Source organism: Paramacrobiotus metropolitanus, unplaced genomic scaffold, assembly GCF_019649055.1.
Source record: "Paramacrobiotus metropolitanus isolate TYO unplaced genomic scaffold, Prichtersi_v1.0 Parri_scaffold0000047, whole genome shotgun sequence".
In the NCBI taxonomy this organism is placed as follows: domain Eukaryota; kingdom Metazoa; phylum Tardigrada; class Eutardigrada; order Parachela; family Macrobiotidae; genus Paramacrobiotus; species Paramacrobiotus metropolitanus.
The window spans coordinates 715,900-739,426 of NW_026570267.1; the positions used below are offsets into that span (position 1 = coordinate 715,900).

At 40.8% G+C, this 23,527-nt stretch overlaps 6 protein-coding genes across 8 annotated transcripts; 5 read left to right on the forward strand and 1 right to left on the reverse strand.

Moving 5' to 3' along the window:
- The first annotated feature begins 1,106 nt into the window (after positions 1–1,106).
- On the forward strand, positions 1,107–3,865 carry LOC129591575 (ovochymase-2-like). The gene is made up of 4 exons (XM_055487257.1): positions 1,107–2,271; positions 2,455–2,543; positions 2,784–2,908; positions 3,144–3,865. Exons 1-4 carry the CDS (start codon positions 1,363–1,365, stop codon positions 3,617–3,619), a joined length of 1,599 nt encoding a protein of 532 aa, XP_055343232.1. The 5' UTR covers positions 1,107–1,362; the 3' UTR covers positions 3,620–3,865.
- A 795-nt stretch (positions 3,866–4,660) lies between these two features.
- On the forward strand, positions 4,661–7,675 carry LOC129591576 (proclotting enzyme-like). 2 transcript variants are annotated; one of them, XM_055487259.1, is made up of 5 exons: positions 4,661–5,565; positions 5,663–5,787; positions 6,042–6,127; positions 6,196–6,311; positions 6,671–7,675. In XM_055487259.1, the coding sequence occupies exons 1-5, from the start codon at positions 4,932–4,934 to the stop codon at positions 7,147–7,149; spliced, it is 1,440 nt and encodes a 479-aa protein (XP_055343234.1). In that variant the 5' UTR covers positions 4,661–4,931; the 3' UTR covers positions 7,150–7,675. The 2 variants fall into 2 exon arrangements, with proteins under 2 accessions (XP_055343234.1, XP_055343233.1); XM_055487258.1 differs by having other exon boundaries at positions 4,665–5,565; positions 5,660–5,787; positions 6,671–7,671.
- An 856-nt stretch (positions 7,676–8,531) lies between these two features.
- Positions 8,532–11,062, forward strand: LOC129591648 (oxidoreductase HTATIP2-like). The gene is made up of 7 exons (XM_055487386.1): positions 8,532–8,796; positions 8,920–9,094; positions 9,510–9,596; positions 9,887–9,913; positions 9,989–10,126; positions 10,418–10,525; positions 10,593–11,062. The coding sequence occupies exons 2-7, from the start codon at positions 8,921–8,923 to the stop codon at positions 10,758–10,760; spliced, it is 702 nt and encodes a 233-aa protein (XP_055343361.1). The 5' UTR covers positions 8,532–8,796; position 8,920; the 3' UTR covers positions 10,761–11,062.
- Positions 11,063–11,326: 264 nt separating this feature from the next.
- LOC129591639 (synaptojanin-1-like) lies at positions 11,327–18,175 on the reverse strand. 2 transcript variants are annotated; one of them, XM_055487376.1, is made up of 18 exons: positions 17,603–18,175; positions 17,410–17,496; positions 16,821–17,109; positions 16,470–16,695; positions 16,298–16,381; positions 16,063–16,221; positions 15,754–15,926; positions 15,497–15,578; positions 15,257–15,409; positions 15,039–15,195; positions 14,541–14,841; positions 14,230–14,370; positions 13,895–14,087; positions 13,313–13,616; positions 12,967–13,240; positions 12,627–12,892; positions 11,968–12,425; positions 11,327–11,796 (listed from the first exon to the last, which is right to left on the reverse strand). In XM_055487376.1, exons 1-18 carry the CDS (start codon positions 17,733–17,735, stop codon positions 11,623–11,625), a joined length of 3,654 nt encoding a protein of 1,217 aa, XP_055343351.1. In that variant the 5' UTR covers positions 17,736–18,175; the 3' UTR covers positions 11,327–11,622. The 2 variants fall into 2 exon arrangements, with proteins under 2 accessions (XP_055343351.1, XP_055343352.1); XM_055487377.1 differs by having other exon boundaries at positions 11,980–12,425; positions 17,603–18,172.
- Positions 18,176–18,262: 87 nt separating this feature from the next.
- Positions 18,263–19,817, forward strand: LOC129591651 (DNA-directed RNA polymerase II subunit RPB4-like). Its single transcript, XM_055487389.1, has 3 exons — positions 18,263–18,652; positions 18,731–18,952; positions 19,300–19,817. Exons 1-3 carry the CDS (start codon positions 18,506–18,508, stop codon positions 19,342–19,344), a joined length of 414 nt encoding a protein of 137 aa, XP_055343364.1. The 5' UTR covers positions 18,263–18,505; the 3' UTR covers positions 19,345–19,817.
- A 118-nt stretch (positions 19,818–19,935) lies between these two features.
- Positions 19,936–21,941, forward strand: LOC129591649 (uncharacterized). Its single transcript, XM_055487387.1, has 3 exons — positions 19,936–20,241; positions 20,497–20,844; positions 21,700–21,941. Exons 1-3 carry the CDS (start codon positions 20,130–20,132, stop codon positions 21,930–21,932), a joined length of 693 nt encoding a protein of 230 aa, XP_055343362.1. The 5' UTR covers positions 19,936–20,129; the 3' UTR covers positions 21,933–21,941.
- The last annotated feature ends 1,586 nt before the right edge of the window (positions 21,942–23,527 follow it).

Genomic DNA, 23,527 nt, shown 5'->3' on the forward strand with positions numbered 1-23,527 from the left:
AATCATTCGCAAATCTTGCAGCTTTATCCATAGTCTGGGTTTATCATACAAATAAATACTGTATCCGCTCGCACATCTTGAACCACAGAGTTTGTGTACGGGAAAAACACACATTCAATATACACACTCTAACCGGGCAAAATGCACGACTACGAAATATTGCTCATTTGGTTTCAAGATAAACGGTTCTTCTTGTGAATTTGTCCAATGAACCAAGACTATTCATTTAAATGGCAGTTCACTCTGGAAAAAAAGGTTCCACAGCTGAAAGCTCGAATTGTTCTGTGGTTCATCGCCATCAAGAATGTTGACGCTGAACGTACCCATCCCCCTCCAGGGGTACCCCAAAAACCACAACAAATCAGTTTGTAACTCGTGCATACGGCAAAGCTGTATGTTAATGGCTGCTATCGAGCATAAACATGATTAAAATTGTTAGAGCTCTAATTTTTTTTTAATATTCAAGAAGTTCTCCAGACCAGATGTTGCAAAGACATCCGAAATTTATCAAATCGCGAATCGCGCGTTTGGCCCGGTTAGAGTGTGTATATTGAATGTGTGTTTTTCCCGTACACAAACTCTGTGGTTCAAGATGTGCGAGCGGATACAGTACAAGTTTGCGTAAGTGCACAAATTATCGTCACAGCTCAGAAACTTTCATATCCGGTGGCTCTGGACCGGACGTGCGGTAAACCACAGCCCACCAATAAACCGTCGACTATTATGAAACACCGTCCGGACAATTTTCGCTGGAATCCGGAGGTTCTAGACAAGGACGACTACCACGTGCTGGACGGAAACTGCGTCAGACGTACATAGTAATCGTTAGTAATGGCATACTTTATCGGAAGTGATTATCCACGGTTTCTCCTTAAATTAGAATAAACCGATGCACTAGAGATACAAGATACATATATATCCATGCAGATGCACTGCATTGATCCAATCTTCATCCGACGCGGTAGACCCTTTTAGAGATATGATGTAAAAAGATATATTATTGTGATTTGATAGATTACGGTCCTGTGACCAATCCAAGGGCACAGTTGACTGAGTAATGTGGATGATTGAGCGCTTTCAGTGGAAAATTATTTGATAAGCGTCATTGTACCGCCGGTTCTTGACAAATAAACAGAGAAGCGCTTCACTGCAGCCCGCGTTATGAGTAGTAGCGACCACATACTTAAAGACAAATCAATAAACCATTTACATTAAGTGAACCGCGTCTATGTGCTGCACACTCCTCTTGTTTTATTGCGGAACACTTACTTCTTCTTCAAGCGCGTAACCAGACATCATTCCAACTGTAGCCAAGCACACGCGCGCGCGGACATCGCCGCACAATTTGCGTACGTGGCTACTATGAATCTTTCCAGTTTTTTAAATTATCTATGGCAAATTGGACTGGTGTGTTTTTCGTGGGTTCTTTGTGTGCAATCGCGTGCGGCACAACATCCTATAGCGGAATCGGGCTTATCGATATCGACGCCGGCCGATTCCATGCAATCGCGCCCGCATGGTCGTGAATATTCCCCCTGGACCCAATGGTCCAAATGCGATCTGCAGCAGTGCGAAAAGAAACGCTTCAAAGTCTGCCACAAGCCGAAAAACGGTCAGCACTGCCAGAACGGTCCACTGCTGATCCAGACAAAAGCCTGTAAAACCCGCAAATGCAAAGGAAAGAAGCTGCCCACGCTGAAACGACGCGCCTTTGGGCATCATTCCATCGATGACCTTTATGGTGGACGTAGTCTGCTGGCAGAATTTTTCTTTACCAGCTGGAGCCGCTGGACTGAATGCTATTTAAAAGAATGCAAACAATATCGTTGGCGATTTTGTGATATGTATGCCGTTTGCGGCGATAAGATACATATTCAGCAGAAGGACTGTGATGGTGATTACGCTGATCTCTGTATGAATTATCGTTTTCCTCTGATGGCGTTCTCAACTCCCGCTCCTGTTCCCGTGGATGTACCGGCAGCGGACATCTTGAGTCTGAATAGTGAGGAAGAGGCAACGCTGGATGACGATGAGCTGTACAATGCATACGTCGAGACACCGACAACAACGGAAGCGACAACATCAACGACGACACCCATGATGCATCGTCCGGGGCTTGTTTACTCCGCTGTAAGTTACGATCCGGCCAGTGAGACCACGACTAACCAGACCTGCGGTGTGGCACCGCTAGCGCAAACATCGAAAAGATCGAACATTCGTACCAAGATCTTTGGTGGTGCGGCTTCGGTTCATGGCAAATGGCCGTGGCAGGTAATAGTTGTTGCAAATACTTGTGTTCTATAGATAGATATCTAGTTACTTACTAATTAAGCAAACAACAATGCTAATAAGCTAAGAGCAAATTTAATTTTTGTGTTTATTTTTCATCGTGTAATATTATGCATTTTAGTTTGCAGTCGCAATTTGGTTTTCTGACATTTGTTGTGCCAATAGGTTGCCATTCTGGATAACAATTATCGTCACTTCTGCGCTGGTACCTTGATATCTAACTGGGTGCTGACGGCAGCTCATTGCGTATTAAGGTGAGGGAAGATAAACTTTATTGCAGTATATCTAGATTTTGGAGCCGTTTTATATTTTGCATTGTATTTTACCTTATAAATACAACAGAAAAGAAAAAGTTTACAGATAACAGCAAAACGATAAAATATGGCTGTATTTTTATGCTAATATTTTCACATGTTCATAAGATCACACTTGCACGAGTAATTAACACTTCCTGATTATATGTCGATTCTAATGAGCACTAAATTGTATTTTAGGAAGAATACCGGTAAAATACACGTTAAGATTGGAGAACATTACGCTTATCGTGATGAGGATTCTGAGCAGCTTTACGAACCCTCACGCATTGTTGTTCACCGACATTTTAATCCAAGGACAATTGGTAAGCTAAGTTTGCTAATTGTACCCGATATGACTGCACAGTCATACTATAAATCCAGTATTTTAAACTCGCTAAGGTTGAGTACGTCACATGCTGCACGGAGTAGGTATTTGTTATAATTACTGCGAAATCTGTGGCAAGATTTTTTCGAATCGATAATCAGTCTTCATCGGCACACTCATCACATGTGAATGCAAACGACAGTGTCTTACCCCGTTTTTCGATATGATTACAGAAAACGATATTGCCATGCTGAAGATAGATGATATCAGCTGGAACGATTATGCACAACCGGTATGTTTGCCGGACGCAGACGACGACACGAAACTACTTTTAGACACAACACAGTGTGTTGTGGCGGGATGGGGAAAGCGCCGATCATATGCCCGGATGGGTGCCGACGTCCTGCACGAAGCACCGGTACAGGTGGTCGACCAGCAGCGCTGCCAGGAAGCCTACCTGGGCGAGCACCCAATTTTACCGCGCATGATGTGTGCTGGTAGTGGACCACGGGCAAAAGGTGACACCTGTGAAGGCGACAGTGGCGGGCCGCTTATGTGCCAGGTTCGAGAGAACGGAGTAGCGGGTCCGTGGCGGATATTCGGTGTGACGAGTTTTGGTGACAGCTGCGGAAAGGATCATAAATACGGTGTATACACAAGGATTTCGTCCTATCTATCCTGGATCAACCATGTAATGAGGTTAAACTGATTGATTCTTAACTTCATCAAAAATGGTCTATACGTTTTATTCAAAGATTTATTTATATGTGTGCACTTGATTACTGATACTAATTACAGCACAAAGCGTTTTACGGTTTCCTGAAACTTAAGTCGAGGGCAGCTATATGTATATGTCAAACATTAAGCACAAATTTGAAATTTGATTAAACTTCCTGATATGATCCAGAAGTTTCTACTTATCTCATATATGAAGCAAATTAAATTTTGCAAATAAGATCTATTTGCACATGGTGGGACTGTGTTATCAATATGCATACTGCCATCGAACAGAAACAAAATCACTACTATGTTAAGTTTTTCTGCTGGTGGTATTGAAATAAATGAAAAACAAAATACCTTTGCAAAAATCAAATGATATACACAATCACGATAAATGAACCGGCATCGTTTTTATTGTGCGCGCATCCTCAGTGTAATCCAAAAGTGCAATATGCACTTGGAGAGTACACAAAATGTAGGTAAATATAGTCTGTGAATAGGATTTAATTGTAAATGTAAGTTATCAGACAAAGAAACTAACTCAAGTTTAGTTTATGACTCTACTGTACATTCGAAAAAGCTCTATTAAAGTACTCTTTACATACGGGCTACTGGTGTGGGCTGCTTCTGTACCAGAAGGCATTGCATTTTTTTCATTGACAAGCCCTACTTCTACAGAAGTTGTCTGCTGAATAGAATTGTCCACCTACAACTTAAAAAACCAAAGACGTTACCCAGAGTCCCAGACGATAAAAGGTGATAAGATTTCGATAGGGAAGTAATAATTTACGTAACTTTACAAATTGTGTATATTTAGTATATTTGTTTGTAACAAAAATTGTTAACATAACAAACAAACTAATGTAAGTACTTACGCACACTCAGCCACATTACATATTTCCATTATTGACATAACTTTTCCCTGTGAGATAACACATCCGAGAGGATGGTCAATGTTACGCACGAGCGAGCACAACACAACAGTCGTTTTTCGCCAGATTCCATTTGATTGTAGAACACACGTAATTTTTCCTTGGCGCTAGAGTTATCATGTTCTGCCGGACTGATAACCTCATACACCTTCATGCAATAATTCACGGAACTTATAAAAGGCAAGATTCTAGTAGAATTGACCTATTAGAATATCAGGTGCAATTTCGTTACGATAAGCTGATGGTTCTGCTAAATGGTGCTAACATATCTGTAATTAAACACTCGAATGGAGCATCATCTCGGCTGGTTTACTGATTGTTTATACAGCTATAAAGATCATTTTTGTAAGCCTTCGCGTAAAGAAAGCAATGTATTGCGCAATTCTCCTCTGGTCACCGGTAATCGTCGTAACGGCATGCTGCGTCTTTCTGACAACGGGGCAACCCCCCACACCACTGTCACAACACGATGGTCACCAGAACAACAGCATGCAATTGGCCAACGCTAACAGCAATGCGCTGAATCGCGAGAAACGCATTTTCCCCGCGAACAGCAACACCGCTCCGCGGAAATATTCCAGCTGGACTAAGTGGTCGCAGTGTGCGCGTAATTGCGAGCAGAAGCGTTTTCGGACATGTTTAGGAACGGACGAAAAAGACTGTCCGCATGGACCACTCCAGATGCAGAGTCGGCATTGTAAACGCTGTCATAACGGTCCGAAATCGAAGCCCACTCATCATCAGGTTGATGATGTGGTGGCCTCCAACTCCCTATACGAAGAATTCTTTTTCACGTCCTGGAGCCGATGGTCCCAGTGCCATAAAAAAGACTGTAAACAGTATCGGTGGAAGTTGTGCGCCTTTTATCCGATCTGTGGAGAGCGCCTGATGGTGCAGCAGCGCACTTGTCCGGAACGTGTTTGGCACGTATGCGCGGAAAAACCGGAATCACCGTCGCCGACCATATCACACCGGAATGGATCAGAGTCCGACAGTGACTTCGGTAAGGTCAGAGCCAGAACGGAAGCGCTGCGTATAAATTTGTTTAAATCAACATAATCAACATATCGACGACGCCGATTTCTCTGCTTGCATAGAAGATGACAACATTGTTGTGGATACAAAGAGCAATTTGACATGCGGAATATCGCTCGCCCGAGCGACCAATGTGACAAAGAAGATACTTGGCGGAAAAGCCAGCATGAAAGGGAAATGGCCATTTCAGGTATAATAAAAGCAAGCCGTATATAAATCCAGTTTTATTGCGGTACTGATTCATACGTGTTGTATGCGCTATCAGTGTGTGTAGCGCATCGTATGGTCAGCTTATGCTGATAAGAAGCGTATTGATCTTTGACTGTTCGGTGGAATTAACTCCACCGTGAACAATTAACGATCCGTATAGGAAGTCATCGTAAAATATGATAGTTTTGTTGGGCTTATCGTCAGTTATTGTTGATTGTGGTTTTGTTATTTAAGGTAATTATCTTAAATCACTACATGGAAAACTATTGCGCTGGAACGCTTATTTCCAACTGGGTCGTTACCGCTGCGCACTGCGTTAAGTAAGAAATGCAAATGTGTGTTTGCGATGCTAGACAATCAAATACAAAAAACTCCATTTGCATTGCAGAAGGCGAATGTTTGTGAAACTGGGCGAACACAACATTTTTACAGACGAGGAAACGGAGCAGCTGTTCCGGCCTACGCGGGTTATAATTCACCCTAACTTCGACGAACAAACAGTCGGTACGTATCAACTTGTGGCTGCAGCAATTTCGAGCAGAACCAATCCGACTAATCTTCACCGCGTTTTGTAATGACCTTTCCATGAGGTTCGCCTGTCACATATAGTATATGTAATATCGCTAGAAGTATAACATTATGCTTGTTAAATACTTTATTACGATCGTATGATTATGAAACAAAATGTGGAAAAAAATTGTGCATGGGGTTTATTACTGTATAAATTTACAGTTTTTTGGCTAAACGTGTATTCGAAACTTCGCCTTTTCCTTCTGTCTGAAATTTAAGGTTTTCTTAAAGTAAAGTTTATATAAATTTGTTAAACACATTGCATGATTAAGCGCATTCTCATCGAATTGCAGAGAACGACATCGCTCTTTTGAAAATTGCTGATAATATAAAATGGGGAACTAATGTGCTGCCGGCTTGTCTGCCTGAAAAAACGGACGATCCACTGTTGCAATCCAATCAATCTTTGAGATGCGTTGTTCTGGGTTGGGGCAAGCGAAAGCCCGTGGATATGGTTGGCTCGGATGTACTGCGAGAAGCCGAAGTGGACATAGTGGATCAACAGCGCTGCGTCGATGCCTACACAGGTGATCACGTCATTTCACCGCGTATGATGTGCGCCGGCGGCGGAAGGAGCGGCAAAGGTGACACGTGCGAAGGTGACAGTGGGGGGCCATTGCTGTGCAGAACAAGCGAGAATGATACAGAAGGCCCATGGAAGCTAATGGGGATCACCAGTTTCGGGGATGGATGCGGGAAGCGAGACAAATTCGGTGTTTATACGAGAGTTGTTTCGTTTTTAGACTGGATTGAGAAAAATACGGCGAAGTAAAGCTGTTGCGATAACCACAGCACCACAAATCGCGATTGCGCACAGCAAAAAATACGTTTTTGATATAGTTATTATAATGTATCCTTTGGGTTTAAGCTATGTATTAAGTAATTGTATAGCGTGGTCAGGTGGTAGCGACAATATCCACATAATGTAAATTGTAAATACTTTTTTGTTTAGCATGACAGCGCTATACTGACTGCATGAATGCATGAATGCTGCATTGTATTCAGCATGCATTTAATGCATTACTTTATTTCACTTTTCTGTTTCATTATGGCATTTGTTGCATATTTTATAGTGTTATGTTAATCTATGATAGAATCCTGCTTAATTTACTGCTCTCTGCGTGTTGGTAACATTGTACTCCTTGTTAAGAGATTACCAAGTATCAATTCGGCTCTTCGGGTATTACGGAGAAAAAGCGTTTGAGAAAACGTAAATCTTACTTTTATGTTGAGAATTTGGGATATATGCATATTTTTTAAATGTGCGATTGTCTTTAACCGTGTATTGTATTCGTATAGTCGAATACTGCAGATGTATGAGTACAGTAATAATCGTAATACAGTCTTTCGAGTTTGCAGTTTTTCGAGTCTGAAGAGTGTAATTCGACTGATACAAGTATTATCCTTTTGAACCCTATCTGTACGTAGCCTTTTGTCAGATTTGCATTAACTTTTATGAATATTGCACAGTATTTTATAAACGCAACTGTACTGCAGGTACTCGTACTCTTAATTATATGGAACGGAACTGATATTTATATTGGATAACAATGCCTTTGTGTTTCGCAGTTACTTTTCGGCGTATTCGCAATACTTTTATTGTCACTTTTCGCACTTACCAGTTAGAATCGTACACAGTTCCTGGTTTTGCACTAGAAGTACCCAGTACCTGATTTTATGCAATTGTGTTATTAGTCCAAAACTCAAACGTTTGTTTTAAATACTACAAGTGTTCAAGTGCTTACATGTTTAATTTATCGGTACTAAATATATACATTTAATTCGTCCTATTGCATTTGGAAGTTACGACGTGAGGCAGAACTTTAAAGTACTTACAGAGTACGCACAACAAAATATAAATATGATAGAGCTGCAAGTACCGGTTGATTCTTAAATTAACTTCCACTGTCGAAAAATATTTTAATTTATCTGTTACTGTGTTACAGAAAGTACTTACAAAGTGAAAAATTTTTTGCAGCATTAAAATTACTTTTCTGGTTGCAGTATTAAGTGGCTTTGTTAATGATTTCTGTAATCGGAAACGAGGAACAGCTTCCGCCTACTACAATACACGTATCGATCGGCCTTGCAGCAACGTACTCGTACAAGTACATACGGTCTTTTTGCGCTCTTCTTTGACGCTACTAGGCGAATCAGCTGTACTGACGATGCACATCTGACACCAAACAGCAGTCCTGTTTCTTCCGGACGAGAACTTTACTGTTTAGTTGCGCTTTAAAATGAGGCACTGAAGTGTAGAATTGTATCATTTGTGTGAATAGACATTATCTGCCGTAATACTTTTTAAGAATTGTGAGCATTCTACGGGTAGCACCGTAACAGTCTTTATAGCTTACTACTTACCGTACAACCATCGTATCTTGGGAGTTTTGGAGAACTCATTAGCTCGAAGCTGCAGGTGGGAAAAACCGTTTTACAATCGCTGTCCTGGAATGACTAAAGAAATATATCCGTCTCTTTAATCTCTGTATGTTAGTACACTGTGCTTACTTGTTAATCATAGTGTTTGCGTTATTGGCAGAATGGAAGAACTAAGCGCGTTTCGGGCACTGGAGAAAACATGCTTTGTACTGGGTGCTAGTGGCGAAACGGGAAAGGAGCTTTTGAAAGAGCTCGTGCGTCTGCAGCCGTTCAAGAATATCGTTCTAATTGGGCGTCGAAAGCTGGAGTTTGAGGAGGATAATTTGAGAAATCTGGTAAGCCTACGAAACCTAATTGTGCACTGCAGCAATGACAGGCCAGGTGTCAACCATCAAATAACCTATTTTGCAAAGTTGTGGTTGTAAGGCAGTATGACGTAATTGCCGATGCTCCACTTTACACGGTGCAGTAATTAATTGACGAAAGCGTTTGTGTCGGCGACATGAAAAATATTACTTGATTAACCTTAAATAAAATATGTGGATCAGATCTGTTTTTAATAAACGTTAAGTAATTGGTTGTGATGATCTTTTACAAATTAAACAGCGTTTTGACTTCACCAATCACAATTCTTTTTCGTCGTAAATAACGAGCAGTATTATCAGCACAATAAACTCGCCCTTGAAATATTGTTTATTGTATTGCTGCACTGATTTGTGTACTTGCCTGATTGATTCCCTTTTTGTACAGGAACAGCGCATCGTTGACTTCGACAACTTGGATAAACCGGAACATGCCAGAATGTTCGAAGGTTGCAACCACGGATTCTGCTCTTTGGTATGATAGGCGGATTATGGTTGGCTATTTTTAGATATTGTGCTTCACCAAAAAATAACATTACCTACACAATATTGTAAGAAATATTTGGCAGCTTTAACCAATAACAGCAAAGTAAACTAACGCACCGAAAAAAAAACTAGAAGCGCAAATGAACTTTGATTGTTTTGCGTGATTTTTTTTAAACTTTTACAACAAGACATAGAACTGCACTGTTTTTAGAGTACATTGGTTTCTTTGAGTTAATGTAATACTCTGTACACGCATTATAACACTCTGAGTTGCTGCAGGGTACAACGCGAAAAAAAGAAGGAAAGGTAAATACGAATGTGGTGTCTAAATGACGTCTGTATCCCGACCATGCAATTTACAGTATTCGATATCTTTTCTAGGAAGGATATATTCGCGTCGACCACGATTATGTGGTGGCAGCTGCCAAAGCGGCCAAAGCTGGCGGCTGCGAGCATTTTCATTTGGTTTCCTCCCAGGGTGCTGATGAGCACAGTATGCTCTTATTGACCAAAGTTAAGGTGAGTATAAAAGAAGGAAAATTATACTTCCTGTTGCGACAATGCTGCTCGTTGAATTTGTTATCGATACCAACTGGGCTGTCATATTGTACAAATTAGATGTTTGTTCAGTGCTGTATGTGGAATACATTATGGCGATTATGCCGTGTCTGATCCATAATTTATGGATCGGGAAAAGAAGCTGCTTTACTTTGGTTATGTGTGTTAGTATTGTAGCTATAAAAACTGCAGTTGTGGACGTAATGTTGTATGTGTTCCGGATTGTAACTCTGTTTTATTGCATTTTGCTAGGGAGAAGCCGAACGGGATGTGGCTGCTCTGAACTTTCCCCGTTGTTCGCTCTACAGGCCGGCATTTCTTGTGTGCGACCGCACTGAGAGTCGTCCCTTTGAAACACTAGTAAGATTCCTGCGCTAATAAAATATTATATTTACATTGGCAGCTTGGACGAACTGGATTGTTGCAGTTTAAATACGCGATCAAGCCCATCGAATGGTTGTCGCCTACGCTCATAAGTATCCCGACCAGCTTGTTAGCCAAAGGGATGATAGCCAACGCCTTCATACCGGGACAAAAGGGGGTGGAGATCGTTGATAATAAAAAGATCCACGAATTAGGCCATAAATGCCCTTAATTTTACAAAATTCTTTAAAGAAGAAATATGATTTTTTTGTGTTTTGGATGCGATTTAATTATTGCCTATTACGGCTGTTTGCACTAAAAGCGTTTCAGATTATTTTTCGTTCTCGCACTAGGTGATTTTGTGTCTCATTGCGTGAGCGTCTTGTACTTAAAGAGTTATGTTCAGTACAGTTGTAAGCCACATCTTTTTTTTGCTGCTAATTGCTATCGAAGTCTTTTGTATGTGAAACGTGGACATGTGCAGAAAGCATTTTATATTCGTAAAACAATCCATAAAATATTTTAAGAACTGCATTTTGTTCTGTTTTCACATGATACGCTCCATTTCTATACTACGCTGACGAATATTGTATTTTCTGGATGCGTTGTGAAAAACAGTCTATTACACTGTACCATAACAAACCAGCAAATTTTGATCAGTAATTTCAGAACTGGCGATTTGTCCATTCTATATAAGGTAATAGTCTATGCAAGCAAGCTCAGCGGTCAGATAATATCTATATGCAGTACAACGTGTTTATACAGGTCGTGATCTACTTCGCAGCACAGGTAGAGATGCAGTTCATCGTTGATTTAATTACGGCAGCTAAATCCAATCAATACGGCTGACAAAAGAAATAGGAGTAATAATAATTTTACATTTCTAACACAGTTGAAACAAATTTCGAACCAACGAAACATAGCTTGAGATCATTTCCTTACAATCAAACAGAGCAAAAAACATAACCATCTAAAATGGAAAAAAACGACGTAGACAATCATAACTGCTATTAAGACAGACTATCACTTCTTATTATAACCACCGGGCAGACAATCACAATAACTTCACCGGCAACAAGTTCCGAATAGCGCGCTCATTTCCCTAACTTAATTAACGAATCTGGCAATTTTTGTCCTACTCTTCTCCGTGGCGGAGGCGGTGGTGGACCAGACGGAAGGCTACCGACTGAACTAGGCGGTACCGCGAATTCGTTTTCAGCGGGACCACTTTCTGCATTTCTAACCAAGCCGTTTGCGTTCTCGGCAGTCTAAAATACAAATACATATCAAGAACTCATAAAACCCATAAAAATAAGAACCCAGACAACGGAAGGAACTCATAAAACTGATTTGTTATTTATTAATTCACTGGGCGTTTCACAGATGCCAAAATTAACCGTAAGCAGTGACTTCCTACTACCAAGTTCCAACTCACTTACCGAGCCACTTACTTGACTTTCGGCAGGCCATTCCGGAAGCGCGGTGGCTACCAGTATTTCCGGTTGAACAGCAACAGCTGGTTGAACGAAAGGAATCTCAGTAACAGATTGTGCTTCTTGATCAGCAGCAGCCCATGGGTCAATAAATGGCTGATCATAAGTCGGGACTGATTTGGTTGGCATTTCCACCACGGGTTGCGGAACAGGATCAGCAGCCCAAGGATCCACAGCAACCTGTTTCGGGGCAATTTTAGCTGGTGGCGGACGAGCCGGGGGAGGACGCGGTGGCGCCACTTTTTGGAGAACGATCGGTGGTGTCACAGCCCCAACGTTATCGGATCCATTGCTATGCAGACTGGCCGTTTCTAAATCCGCCGCTTCCGAAGTGGCCATATTCACTACTGATCCAGCAAAGTCTTTGCCATCCTTTCCTTCCTCGCCAGTCAGCAAATCCAAATCTAAACAATACATATGAAGGTCACAAGATTGCAGTTTTCTAAACGAAAGCCGCGCTTCACATACTCTTATTAAATGTTTTCGCGCCTTACAGCCAGGATAAATTACTGAAAAATTTGTCATTGGTAAAAACAATTTAAACTAAATTATCGAAAGGAATTTAAATAAAGGAACTAAATTTCGGAAAGGTCTGGATAGCTTACCATTTAGTCCACTCGTCGAAGGATGGCTCATGGGAACCCGCATTGCTATTTCGTTTTCGTCCAGTAGTAACGGTTCACCCGTATCACACAGCGCTGTGGCTGTATGCTTAGAAAGGTTAACAACCAAATCCAGGACAGATCGCCAGTCTTCTAATCGCAATTTCACGGATAAACGTTTGCCAAAGATATCTGTCCCGTCATAATTCAGCGCCGACAAGGCACTATGTCCAGTGGAGAAAGTTATGCACAGATTTGATCCGCTGTATCTGGAGACAAAATATTACTCTTATTATGAGGGCTTCATATCAAAGAACATATTTTTCCTATCATTAGCACCAACCGGATCATCAAAATTTCTCCCAACGAAGCCAAAATACTGGTGATTTGTTGGTACATTTCCGGTGCGTAAATGGCATCTGGATCTTCCAAGCTGACTAAAACCGTTCCATCAGATGGCCCCAGATGATCCAGTATGTCATTCAGCACCTCTTCGCATTTATGCGCATCAGTCACATGAACGTCCACCTCAACCAGAGCGCTTACAGGTCGGTGGTCCGATGTGCGGATTTCCATGCGTCCGTAATACACAATGTTAAAATCATTCCACTCCATATCTATACAAAAATTTAGGATTGCATCTAAACGTCGCTAAAAGACATTCCTAAGTGCGGCGTATCTGTACATACCACCAAATTTCCGTCCTCTCACTAGAACCCGGTCTGTCCAAGCAGGGCAGCGGAATTTTTCGCTAGTGTCGTAATCATCCGACAAGGGATCGTATTTGTAAGTTGGAGCAAATAATACCGGCGCTTCGGAATACTCCTGGAAGCATTTCCCGTGCTTTTTACTGAACAGCAACTGATCTCCTTCTGATAGCTGAGGCCATTTTTCGTTCTTAATGTAATCTCGGACAAGTTCGTTTTCCATGTCAATACGGTAATTGAAATCACCACACCAGAACACGAAATCGTGCGAATGCGGATTGAGTTCCTACATAAGAACACCCATTTCATACAACAGGTAATAACATTATCGTACACCATTCGACGCTACGGTTTTCGTCAAGCATAATCCCATACTACAGCCACTATCCAATACAAACATACAGAAAAACAATAAGCAAACGCCAAACTTCTCATTAACCTAAGCAGTCGAAGGCAGACTGGTAATACAAATTAGCACGATGTGTACTTAGCACCATGACCAACACCTAGGGTTACTTTTGCGCTTTTCCAATAAAATATGCACAATTTCACAGTTCAACGTACCGCAGGGAAGACCAGCTTATTGCTTATTTCCAGAAAATCAGCATTCCTCTCGTTGACATTTGACTGACCAGCAGCAAAATGGGAGCAACAGAAGCATATCGAAGAGTTATATAGCTGAAATCGAATTGCCACTCCACCCTTATTTCCGGTTACGCCGCCCATGCCAGTTTTCACCATGGCGGTAGCTACATCTCTAAAACGAAGCAATTATTCATGCCGTTATCGATTACACAAAACCGTCTACAAAACACAGCCGACTAATCAATAGCCATTTTCAACAATAGCATCGAATTTCGCAAAGTTATAAATTTTTTGTGGTGGAAAATAGTTAATACCTTAAATGAGGAACGTGTTCTGCACGGATGAAAACGAACAAGCATACTCCCACCAACTGAACCGACTGCACCAGAACATAATGTCCAACTTTCTTCAGCACGGCTGAAATATCAATGAACCATTGTCGCTGGTTAACGGTACTGAAAAGCAAAACGACATAAACTGTAAATAAGGTCACACGGTTCACTGTCCCGCAAACCTTTATAGTACCGTAATGTGATTTTAATTGTCGAAATTTTGCTGTGCAAGCCCAAACACCAAAACACTTACACAGCGTAGCAGTATCTTATGTATCTGTACACGGGAGTACCTTGCCGCCATAATGTTGGAAGCATTTAAATCAACAATCTCTTCAAACCCAATGGCAAAAATATCAACAGGTTTTTGTGGATCCCAGCTAGAGCGCAGATAATTTGTCTTGGTTTCCTGGGAAATTTTAGCACAATCCAAAATCCAATCATCTATAGGACGTTCCTTATTGCCCTGAGCGACTGCTGCTTTGATGCTCTTTCCTCCGTTAACATTCCACGTTCCCACCCAAAATGTCAACGGTATTGTATGCGTGTATTCAGCGGCACGATTAAACAAGGAATTCAGTAAGAACGCAGGCACTACAGGGAAATGCAACTATTAGAAATGATACTGAGGTTCGCTCCAAAAACAATAATAGCCGCATAAAACAAAATCTTATTCTGAACTGCTTGAAATTTGTCACTTCTATGCAAATTAAATACAGAAAAGTGAGTAAAATAATCACGAAAAAATCCGTAACTTCGGTTGATATCTACTGCTACTATTTAGTATTTACCTTGACGTAGATTAAACGGTAGGACCGTTCGAGCGCGATCGGAGAAATCAGAATTCAACAGCGCTCCCGCCAATAAGATATCCATGGCTTCCTTTTTGCTCGTGTCGAATAGATTGTTCTGCACTGTACGACTAACCGAACGCGCTCCATCTTTTATCTAGAACATACCTAAATATATTGTCTCGGTTACAAAATGTTGGTATCTCCAGCCTCCTCACCTTCGACTTGCCCTCCAAGGCACTGGTACCCGCATAAATTCGGCTAACATGATCGCCGTTCTGCTGCCATAACTGGGCAAATAGCTGCTCAAATCGTGACACAACCTGCGGCTTATCGGAAATACCCAAGGCCTGCATCTGCTCCTGTAGCACCTACAAAGAAGCATCATCCGGTCAATCATTTTTTACAAACGGGTAACCGAGGTCGGCGAGGTGTGCACGGATGAGAGTAATACTCACCAGTAATCCCAAAAACGTCTGCACAGCATTTGTGCGGTCCAGACAATCTAGGCAATTTGTCCGAGCCGCACCATTCTGTTGTCTAAAAGTTCGTCAAGCCACTGAGATTCCATGCTGATTTCACTTGCCCAAATTAGATTTTCACTCGCGTTATTTATTCAAATGATTCAGTAAGTAATTTCCATACAGTATACGATTTTCATTTATGCCACACGCTTCATTCACGGAAATTTCAAACATGTGGAAAACCGCCTTACCTTTTGATGCCGTCCTGACTGGCATGAAAGAATCCAAATTCCAACAATTTGTCCATCACTTGATCCTTCAGCTCTTTGATTAAAGCGTCTGGTCGGCCACCTCGAACATTCGCGTGATAATCGTAATGAATGTATAACATTCCAGAACGATATGCCGACCCTTCGAAGTTTTCCTGGTAGCACGGAAGCAAAAAATTAAATAATGCCGAATGTTACACGGATCAAATTAGGTCAATATTATCATGCATAAATCAGCACGCGCTTAGGAGTTCATGATAATGCAGTTCTAAATTTAATTATGCGACCAACCCGAAATTTTTCTGTGAGGCCCTTCTCTCCCTCTTTACTCCCAAGAAGATTCAGCAGAATCTGATCCCCGTACTCTCGCTTCAGCATAATCAAATGGCGATCGAATGCTGCACTCATCGTCTCATAGCTCCTTGAATAAGAAATCTTATGGGCTCCAACCTAATATGCGAGGACGTGTGATTACGGGTCCTGTTCCTAATATTCCAATATAAATAACTGACTACAACAAACATACCTGCACGCCGGTCTGTTCCCAGAAAAGAGGCACTGAACCTCGAATCTGCACATAAGACGTTATCTGATCGCCGATGCAAACAATCTACAAGTAATCAACACCCCGTCAAACAAAGTTGACACATGGATGCGAAACCTTAAAGTGAAGACGCAACCAGACTACGGCAAACCACCTGTTCGGTTTCGACGAAATTAGCCACATTTCCGTCGTCGTTGGCGCCGCGCACTTGAAATCGTGTTCCCGCACGGTAGGAATTGAACCGGGAGATCATGCCCACTCTGGCCTGATACTGGGCAACATACAGTGTCTTGATTTCCACACCGCCGCAGATAATTTTGACCAGCCATTTGTCACAGGAAATCCCGAAGCTCTGCACGTACAAATGCAGCCCCCGGTTCCTACACACCGCCATAAAAGAAAACAAAACAAACGTCATTTCCTGTACACTCCAAACCACACAGCAGTCAGCTCAAGTGTGGTTATATGCATATGCTTAATCGACGCTCGATGGTGTATGACGCACCAGAAAAATCGATTATCCGTGGGTGCACCCAGTGTGGCCCGTTGGCAGCATACAGTGAGATCGAGGGGAGCAGCGTTGGGCGTCAGGGAGACAGCGAAGTAAAAGATGCCCGAACTGAGCAGCTTAACAAACTCCACTAAACGCTCTTCATCGCCGGGATCGTTGCGCAAAGATATCACCGTCACTCCGGCGATACGCAGGATTTCGCTATCGGCACTTGAATTTAATGAGAGCTTCCCAATGGAAACGCAGCTGCTAACCACCACGAGGTACAGGATTCTGTGATGCCCTAAAAAGCAAGAAAAAATATTTTTCTTTGCGAAAAAATAATTAATTTTCTCAAATAAATTTTAAAATACAAAAACCAAAATTCAGTGCTTTGCTGCCTGTGCACAGGTATACTATGCGCAGTCGTGAAATGTCTGGAAACAGAAACTGCTTTTCAACAACAACATCGGTGCAGAACGTTCATACAAAATTCCAAATAAATTTCCCTAAAAATCGCATTTAGGTATCCAGAATCAGTTTCAGGCTGTTTCAAACAGGTTGCTGTCCAACACTGACAATTCCAAAAACTCTGCGCACTCACCTGCGTTGTATGTCAGCACTCCCAATAAAGCATAAGCATCACATATTTTGGCGTATAATGGTTTCAGGTGCTCAAAATCTTCGTAACCTATCGAATAAACAGTGGAAAGCTAAAACGATATCCACACGACAAGCGCACCACATTCTACGATATCGAAATCTACTTCTGTGTGAAGATTCCAATCACAACTTACTGAGCGTAGTTGCGACTCCGGATTCAAAGTACAGAGCTTCGGATTTGATGTCGCGATTTTCTACCACAACGGTAAATGGTCGCTGCTGGTCGGCTGGTTTATGGTAAATTTTAAAATGCTTCCCGAGAACCATGTTTCATAGGTAGGTGGTATCCTGAACTGGATCGAGCAGTCCACATCCACTAATTCTTCTACACAGTACGTTTAGCCGCTGCGCTGCTGTATTCAGAATTAAACATAAATCACGATAACGAAGTATCCGGCGGTTTTGATAAATGCACCGAAATTAACAGTCAAACAAACACAATTCTAGTTGATCTGATCTACCGTACATGCGCCAAAATTGAAATAAATAAAAATTGTTGTGTGTTGTCGATTGATGCATCGAGGCACACTGACAGCGCAATACAAGTGGGTGGACTCAAACCGTTAAAAAAACCGAAAAACCGATTTCCTTGATGTAAACCGCCCATGCTGAAAAACGTCGGCGAGTACTGTTACAAAGTTCATTTTAATTTTTTAACTGAAATAATACTTGAATCCGTTTACAAGTTTACAACCATTTTGATTCTTAAAATTGGCTACAGAAAGGCCATTTTGAAATTGGCCATTTTGAAATCCCTGAAATTATAAAAAGCGCCTTCAAACCGCTCACGGAACGTTTAATCAGCTAGAGAAGCCGACCGCAATCGCAAACGTTTACCAACTGGCTAATAAGCCCAAAGTCCAGACTTGACTGCTCACGCACGTACAGTGCTTCGTGCTTGTTACAGTATTTATTGTCACATTTTAGATTAATGAAATCATTTTTACGCAAACTGCATTCCGAATTTCCGACGGTCCAGTAACTTGATTTGTACTTTGTGGTCTGTTACGTTTGACGCTTTGGAAGTCTCCAGGATCATGGCTAAACCCGATCAGGAAGATCAGATTGAAGATGCTTCGGAGTTGCGATTTCCAAAAGAATTCGAGACCGCAAAAACGCTGCTAAATTCTGAAGTTTACATGCTATTAGAAGCCCGCAAAGCGCAGAACGAAGCTGCCGACGATGTAAGTAATATTTATGTATTGCGAAGTTTCAAACGCGTTGTTTGTCTCCCTCGGATTGCAATTCGTTTATTTTTGTAGGAAGCCGAACTTCCTCCGATATTCCTGAAAACCCATGTCTACACGCACAGATTCAGTGTCTTCAAGAACCGCGATACAATAGTCGCGGTCCGCCACATGTTGTCCACCAAAGATCTCCATCAGTACGAGTTGGCCAGCCTCGCCAATATCTTACCTGAGAGCGCCGATGAAGCTAAAGCCCTTATCCCCAGTTTGGATCGCTTCAACAACGACGAACTGCAGGTAGATTTCACTTTTTTAACTTTTTAAATATTTTTGAACGAAATCATTTATTCTAGCCTTTTGACTTTTTGCATAAAACTTTTTTGCATTTTGAGCCATTTTGATTTTAATGGTGTAAAATAAATGTTGATGGATGTCTTACATTCGTACTCTGGCGCTGAAATGCTACAAAACATAAAGTAACAGAGAGCTTATTTACTGCAGTACATACCGTAATTTGATCACACAATTGATTGATTTGCGAAGTATTCGTTACCATTACTTGTGTAAAATTAACGTAAGTCACTGGCAGTGCATCTGAGTTGCTAATAAGACCTGACGTTATGTGTTGTTATCCATTTATTTAGGAATTACTCGATGACATGAAAACGAAAAAGAGTTTCCAAGCGTGATACACGTCTTTCCTTTTCCGATGATCTGGGGAAGACTTCGTAGATGTGAACGAGAAGCGGCATCCTTGATGGGCACGCGAACTGCTGTAATAATTTTGCCAGCTGCGGTTCATCTACGTACTTTTGATCTACTTCGTTATGGAAAGTCGAAAGCTGTTACTGTGTTACAAGCCTGTTTCCTGTGTTTTTATTTGTCATTATCCTGTTTGAAGCAGGCATGCACTAACACGTGTGAAGTGTGACTAATACAGCTCCACGTTTTTGCTTGCCCTTTTTGGGTTTAACTGTTTTGTTGGACGGAAATTGGCTTGATGAAAATTGCTTCCAAGCCGGAATATTTTTTTATTGGTATGGCACTGGCGAAACTCTGGCGAAAGATCATGGACTCTGTATCTGTACGTGTATTGCATCTTAAATTCGGCTAACAAGTTGACTGATTTTCGGATTAACGGAATGAAATGAAATGCCGGTTGTTGGTCAGTTTGATGAACTGACTTTGCCATAGCCACTGACTTTGCACAACCATAACCGTATTGCGTACAGCATCCGGCACAGCCATAAGATCGCACAATTTAATTTGGTCAATTTGAACATGCTGATAATATAATATGATGAGTATGACGTTCATGTTGAACCGATCTGGGTAAAAAATATAGCATCTGTACTGGTAGTTTTTAGTCACCCGTAACATCATTACTTTGATTTCCAATCCCAGCTTAATTATCACACTTTCCGGATCCTGCAAGTTCGCCCATATCTTCGATAGTTTTTGGAAGCTTTGTAAAATGTTTATTTGGATCTGGTCTTGTTTTTGCATAATTTCCTGCATTTTCGGATTTCGATTTGGACAACAAGCTTTTGCAAGATTGGCTGAAAAATCACACAAGAAGTCTTCGAGTAAGTAGGATAATTCTTTGAAAGTTTGCATTGGTCAATGTTAATAATCTAATAACAGGATTAAGGAAGGCTACTTCTGCTTATATTAACAGTAACGAGTAAGTACTGTAACTTCGTTGACAACTTCAATTAAATGCAGTTCAAATTAAAAATTAAGTATCTGATTGTCACCCTGTACGCCTGTACAGTCTGTAGTGCACTGCGATAAGCGAGTGCGTTTCGACCTTGTTATGTAATTTACTATCTCGATTGCAGATGATGTTGCTCGCTCACCTTTTGTTCAAGAAGTTCTTTTTTGGGAACCATATGATTCAAGTGGGAAAACTGCATGGCAGGAAATCCGAAACTGTTTGCGATCGGCCACCAGGAGCATCAAAATCGCTACTTTCATTCTGCGTGGTCATTGCATCTCTGACGAACTGCAGTTAGCTGCCGCCCGCGGTGTAAAGGTGGAAATCATTATCGACGGCAAGCAGCTGGACCATCGTGGCTGCCATCCTGAAAATCTGGCTAAGGATTCTTTCATCAGGACAGATGGACGAAATGTCATTCAGTGCCGAATTTATCGAAAAACGCGCCATCAGGATCAGAGAAAATTCTCAGGTAAATTGCTCGAATAATTTTTTTTGAAAATTTTCTACAAACTGCTCATATCCGGCAAATTATTTAAGTAAATTAAAGTGTTGGTATTATTAGTAGTAATTAAGTACAGCATTAGATAGCAGTATACCTCCTAATCCATAACGTAGCCTTAATCGTCTTAACTTAATATATCCACTCGGGTTCTACCTTATTAATTGTTAGTAAGTGTGTGATTGTGATGCAGAATACTGCTAGGTTTGTGCAAAATTATTATTTAAGGAGTACAATTTAAATTTTGTTGATAAGTTTGGCTACTCTTCAGTCTTCATCAGAAGAAATTAGGTCAATAAAACTTTACTGAGACGAATACGATTCTGGTTATGAGCAAAGATTGCGGAGAAATCCTACGAGTAGAAAATGGATGTGTATGTAAATTGTCGCACAGGAAACACTATCATTAACGTTATAATTTGGATTGGACAAACAACAATTTTAACTGACGAACGCGGATAATAAGACCGGTCATGTCGGCGGAAATGTCCCGGAGAATTTTCCCAATGATTAAATATGGGGAGAATCTGCGCTCGCCATGTATACAGCACTGTGTCGTCATGCAACACCTGTACGATTACCAAATTGAATTATCCAGGCTAGCACAATTGCTTCCAATTAAGTATTTGAGCGACGACACGGTATTGATATAATAATAATAATTACTACCTTGAGGAATGAGGAGTGATAACGCTTAAATGATTTCTTCGTCAAACGTAGCTAAACGGTAACTTATTACCGGTTTGTTGCCGGAACGTGTAGAGGGGAATTACAATTACCGTAGTCATTATTCAATTTCTTGCACCAGTTTATCGATGATTCTAGATTGGGGCCTGCAGTCTGGATCACACAGGACGCCACGGAATAACGTTAGTGGCATTTTCCACAAGAAATATGTCATTATTGACGAAAGTTTTGTTATTTTTGGATCGAGCAACTTAACGGATGACTCCTTGCGTTCGCACTATGAGAATTTCATCATCACCGGTGATATGCGGTACACTGAGCCTTTGTTGAAAGACTTTAATAGAGAATGGCTGGAATTGGCACCGGTTTAGAATTGCTGGCGAACCCCTTATCTTGGTTTTTTGTTAATAAAATACTGAAAGCTAAATAATCATATGGGAACCTAAACCGAGCTCTGTGGCTGATGTTTTTGGTTAGTATAGGGTCGATATGCTCTCTGCCACAAACAATTCACAAACAGATTAGAACAACTTATAATAAATTAGAAAGATTCATGATATCGACGCAGTGAGTTAAAGCTGCACCAGGTGTATAAATTTAGAGATTTTCTCACCGCAGCGTGATCACATTTCCACAGTTATGAATAACATGCTGAATATTATAGAATGACCTTAAGATGAATTGTTGGTCTTTGAAGTACTTAAACTGAGTTGGAATGTCATGCAAAAAAAACAGCCATAACCACTATCATCATTAGATTTCTTCATAAAATACCGGCAACATTTAATTCATATAAATCACATTTAGAATATAAGCTAAGATATGAAACAATTCTGCAGTTTAAATTGTTGTGGTATGAAGTTCATATACGTAGTTTTAATGTTATACATTTTGTTTTAGAAACTCTGATTTAGGTATCTTTCCACTGCCACTATCAAGTCGAGCATTGGCTTCTGTGAGAATGTACTGTAGAAATGATAAACGTTCACAGCTTAAATTTCTATTACTGCAGGATTAAAGGCTTACATACGGACATGGTGTTTAGCAGCATTTGACAAGATCGAGGAATGCAAGCATGCACACATCGGAGCATAACCGTGAATTTGTTCAAGCGCATAATTATTTAGCGTATAATGAGAAATTAATGGATTTTCTTCTGATCCCACTGTCTTCTTAGCCTATTTTAATGCTTAACTATGAAAATACAAAGATTGAATTACCATTGTAAGCTTCATGATTATATAATTACCCATCCAGACTATCCAGTAGTGAAGTCGGCGTTAAAAGAGGTGTTTGTAATCCCTTTTGTGTTATGATAGGAAGTATCTTCTCAGTTGATCATGATAATCTGAGACTATAACTTGTGGAATTCGACAAAGTCAGAACGATCACAGTTGTGAGACATAATTCCAAATTATTACTTGACCTGCACTGTAAACTTTAATAATTATGAAGAGCAGTTTGTTTATGTTACAACAGATTGGTTGTACCACGAATTCGGGATGACGGACCATCATAAAAATTTTAATTTACATCTTACAGGTGCATATTTATAAAATGGTATTCTGCACGTACTATCCATATTTTGTATTCTGCACGTACGTTTTCTAACATGAATGAAGGAATAAGTTGCAACCCTATTCGGACGAATGATAATACTTACTTACTTATCGTTAGTACGCACTACGCAGTGCAGCACGCTCGAATTAACACAATATCAAGGGTAAGACATAAAATTAATTTAATCTTGAACTGAAATGCTAAATGAGATGTACTTGTGCTGTATTTGTACTTTATTTATAAGTGCATGTGTACCAACGGTACGATCACAGTTTCAGAGTGTTCACTATTTACAATTAAAGCGCGGCATTGATATAGATTTATGTGTGGCACTGAAATTACAAAAGTGCTATTGTTATGTTTGACCTTAAAACAAAATTACTTTTGTTAGTGTATACCCGGCGCA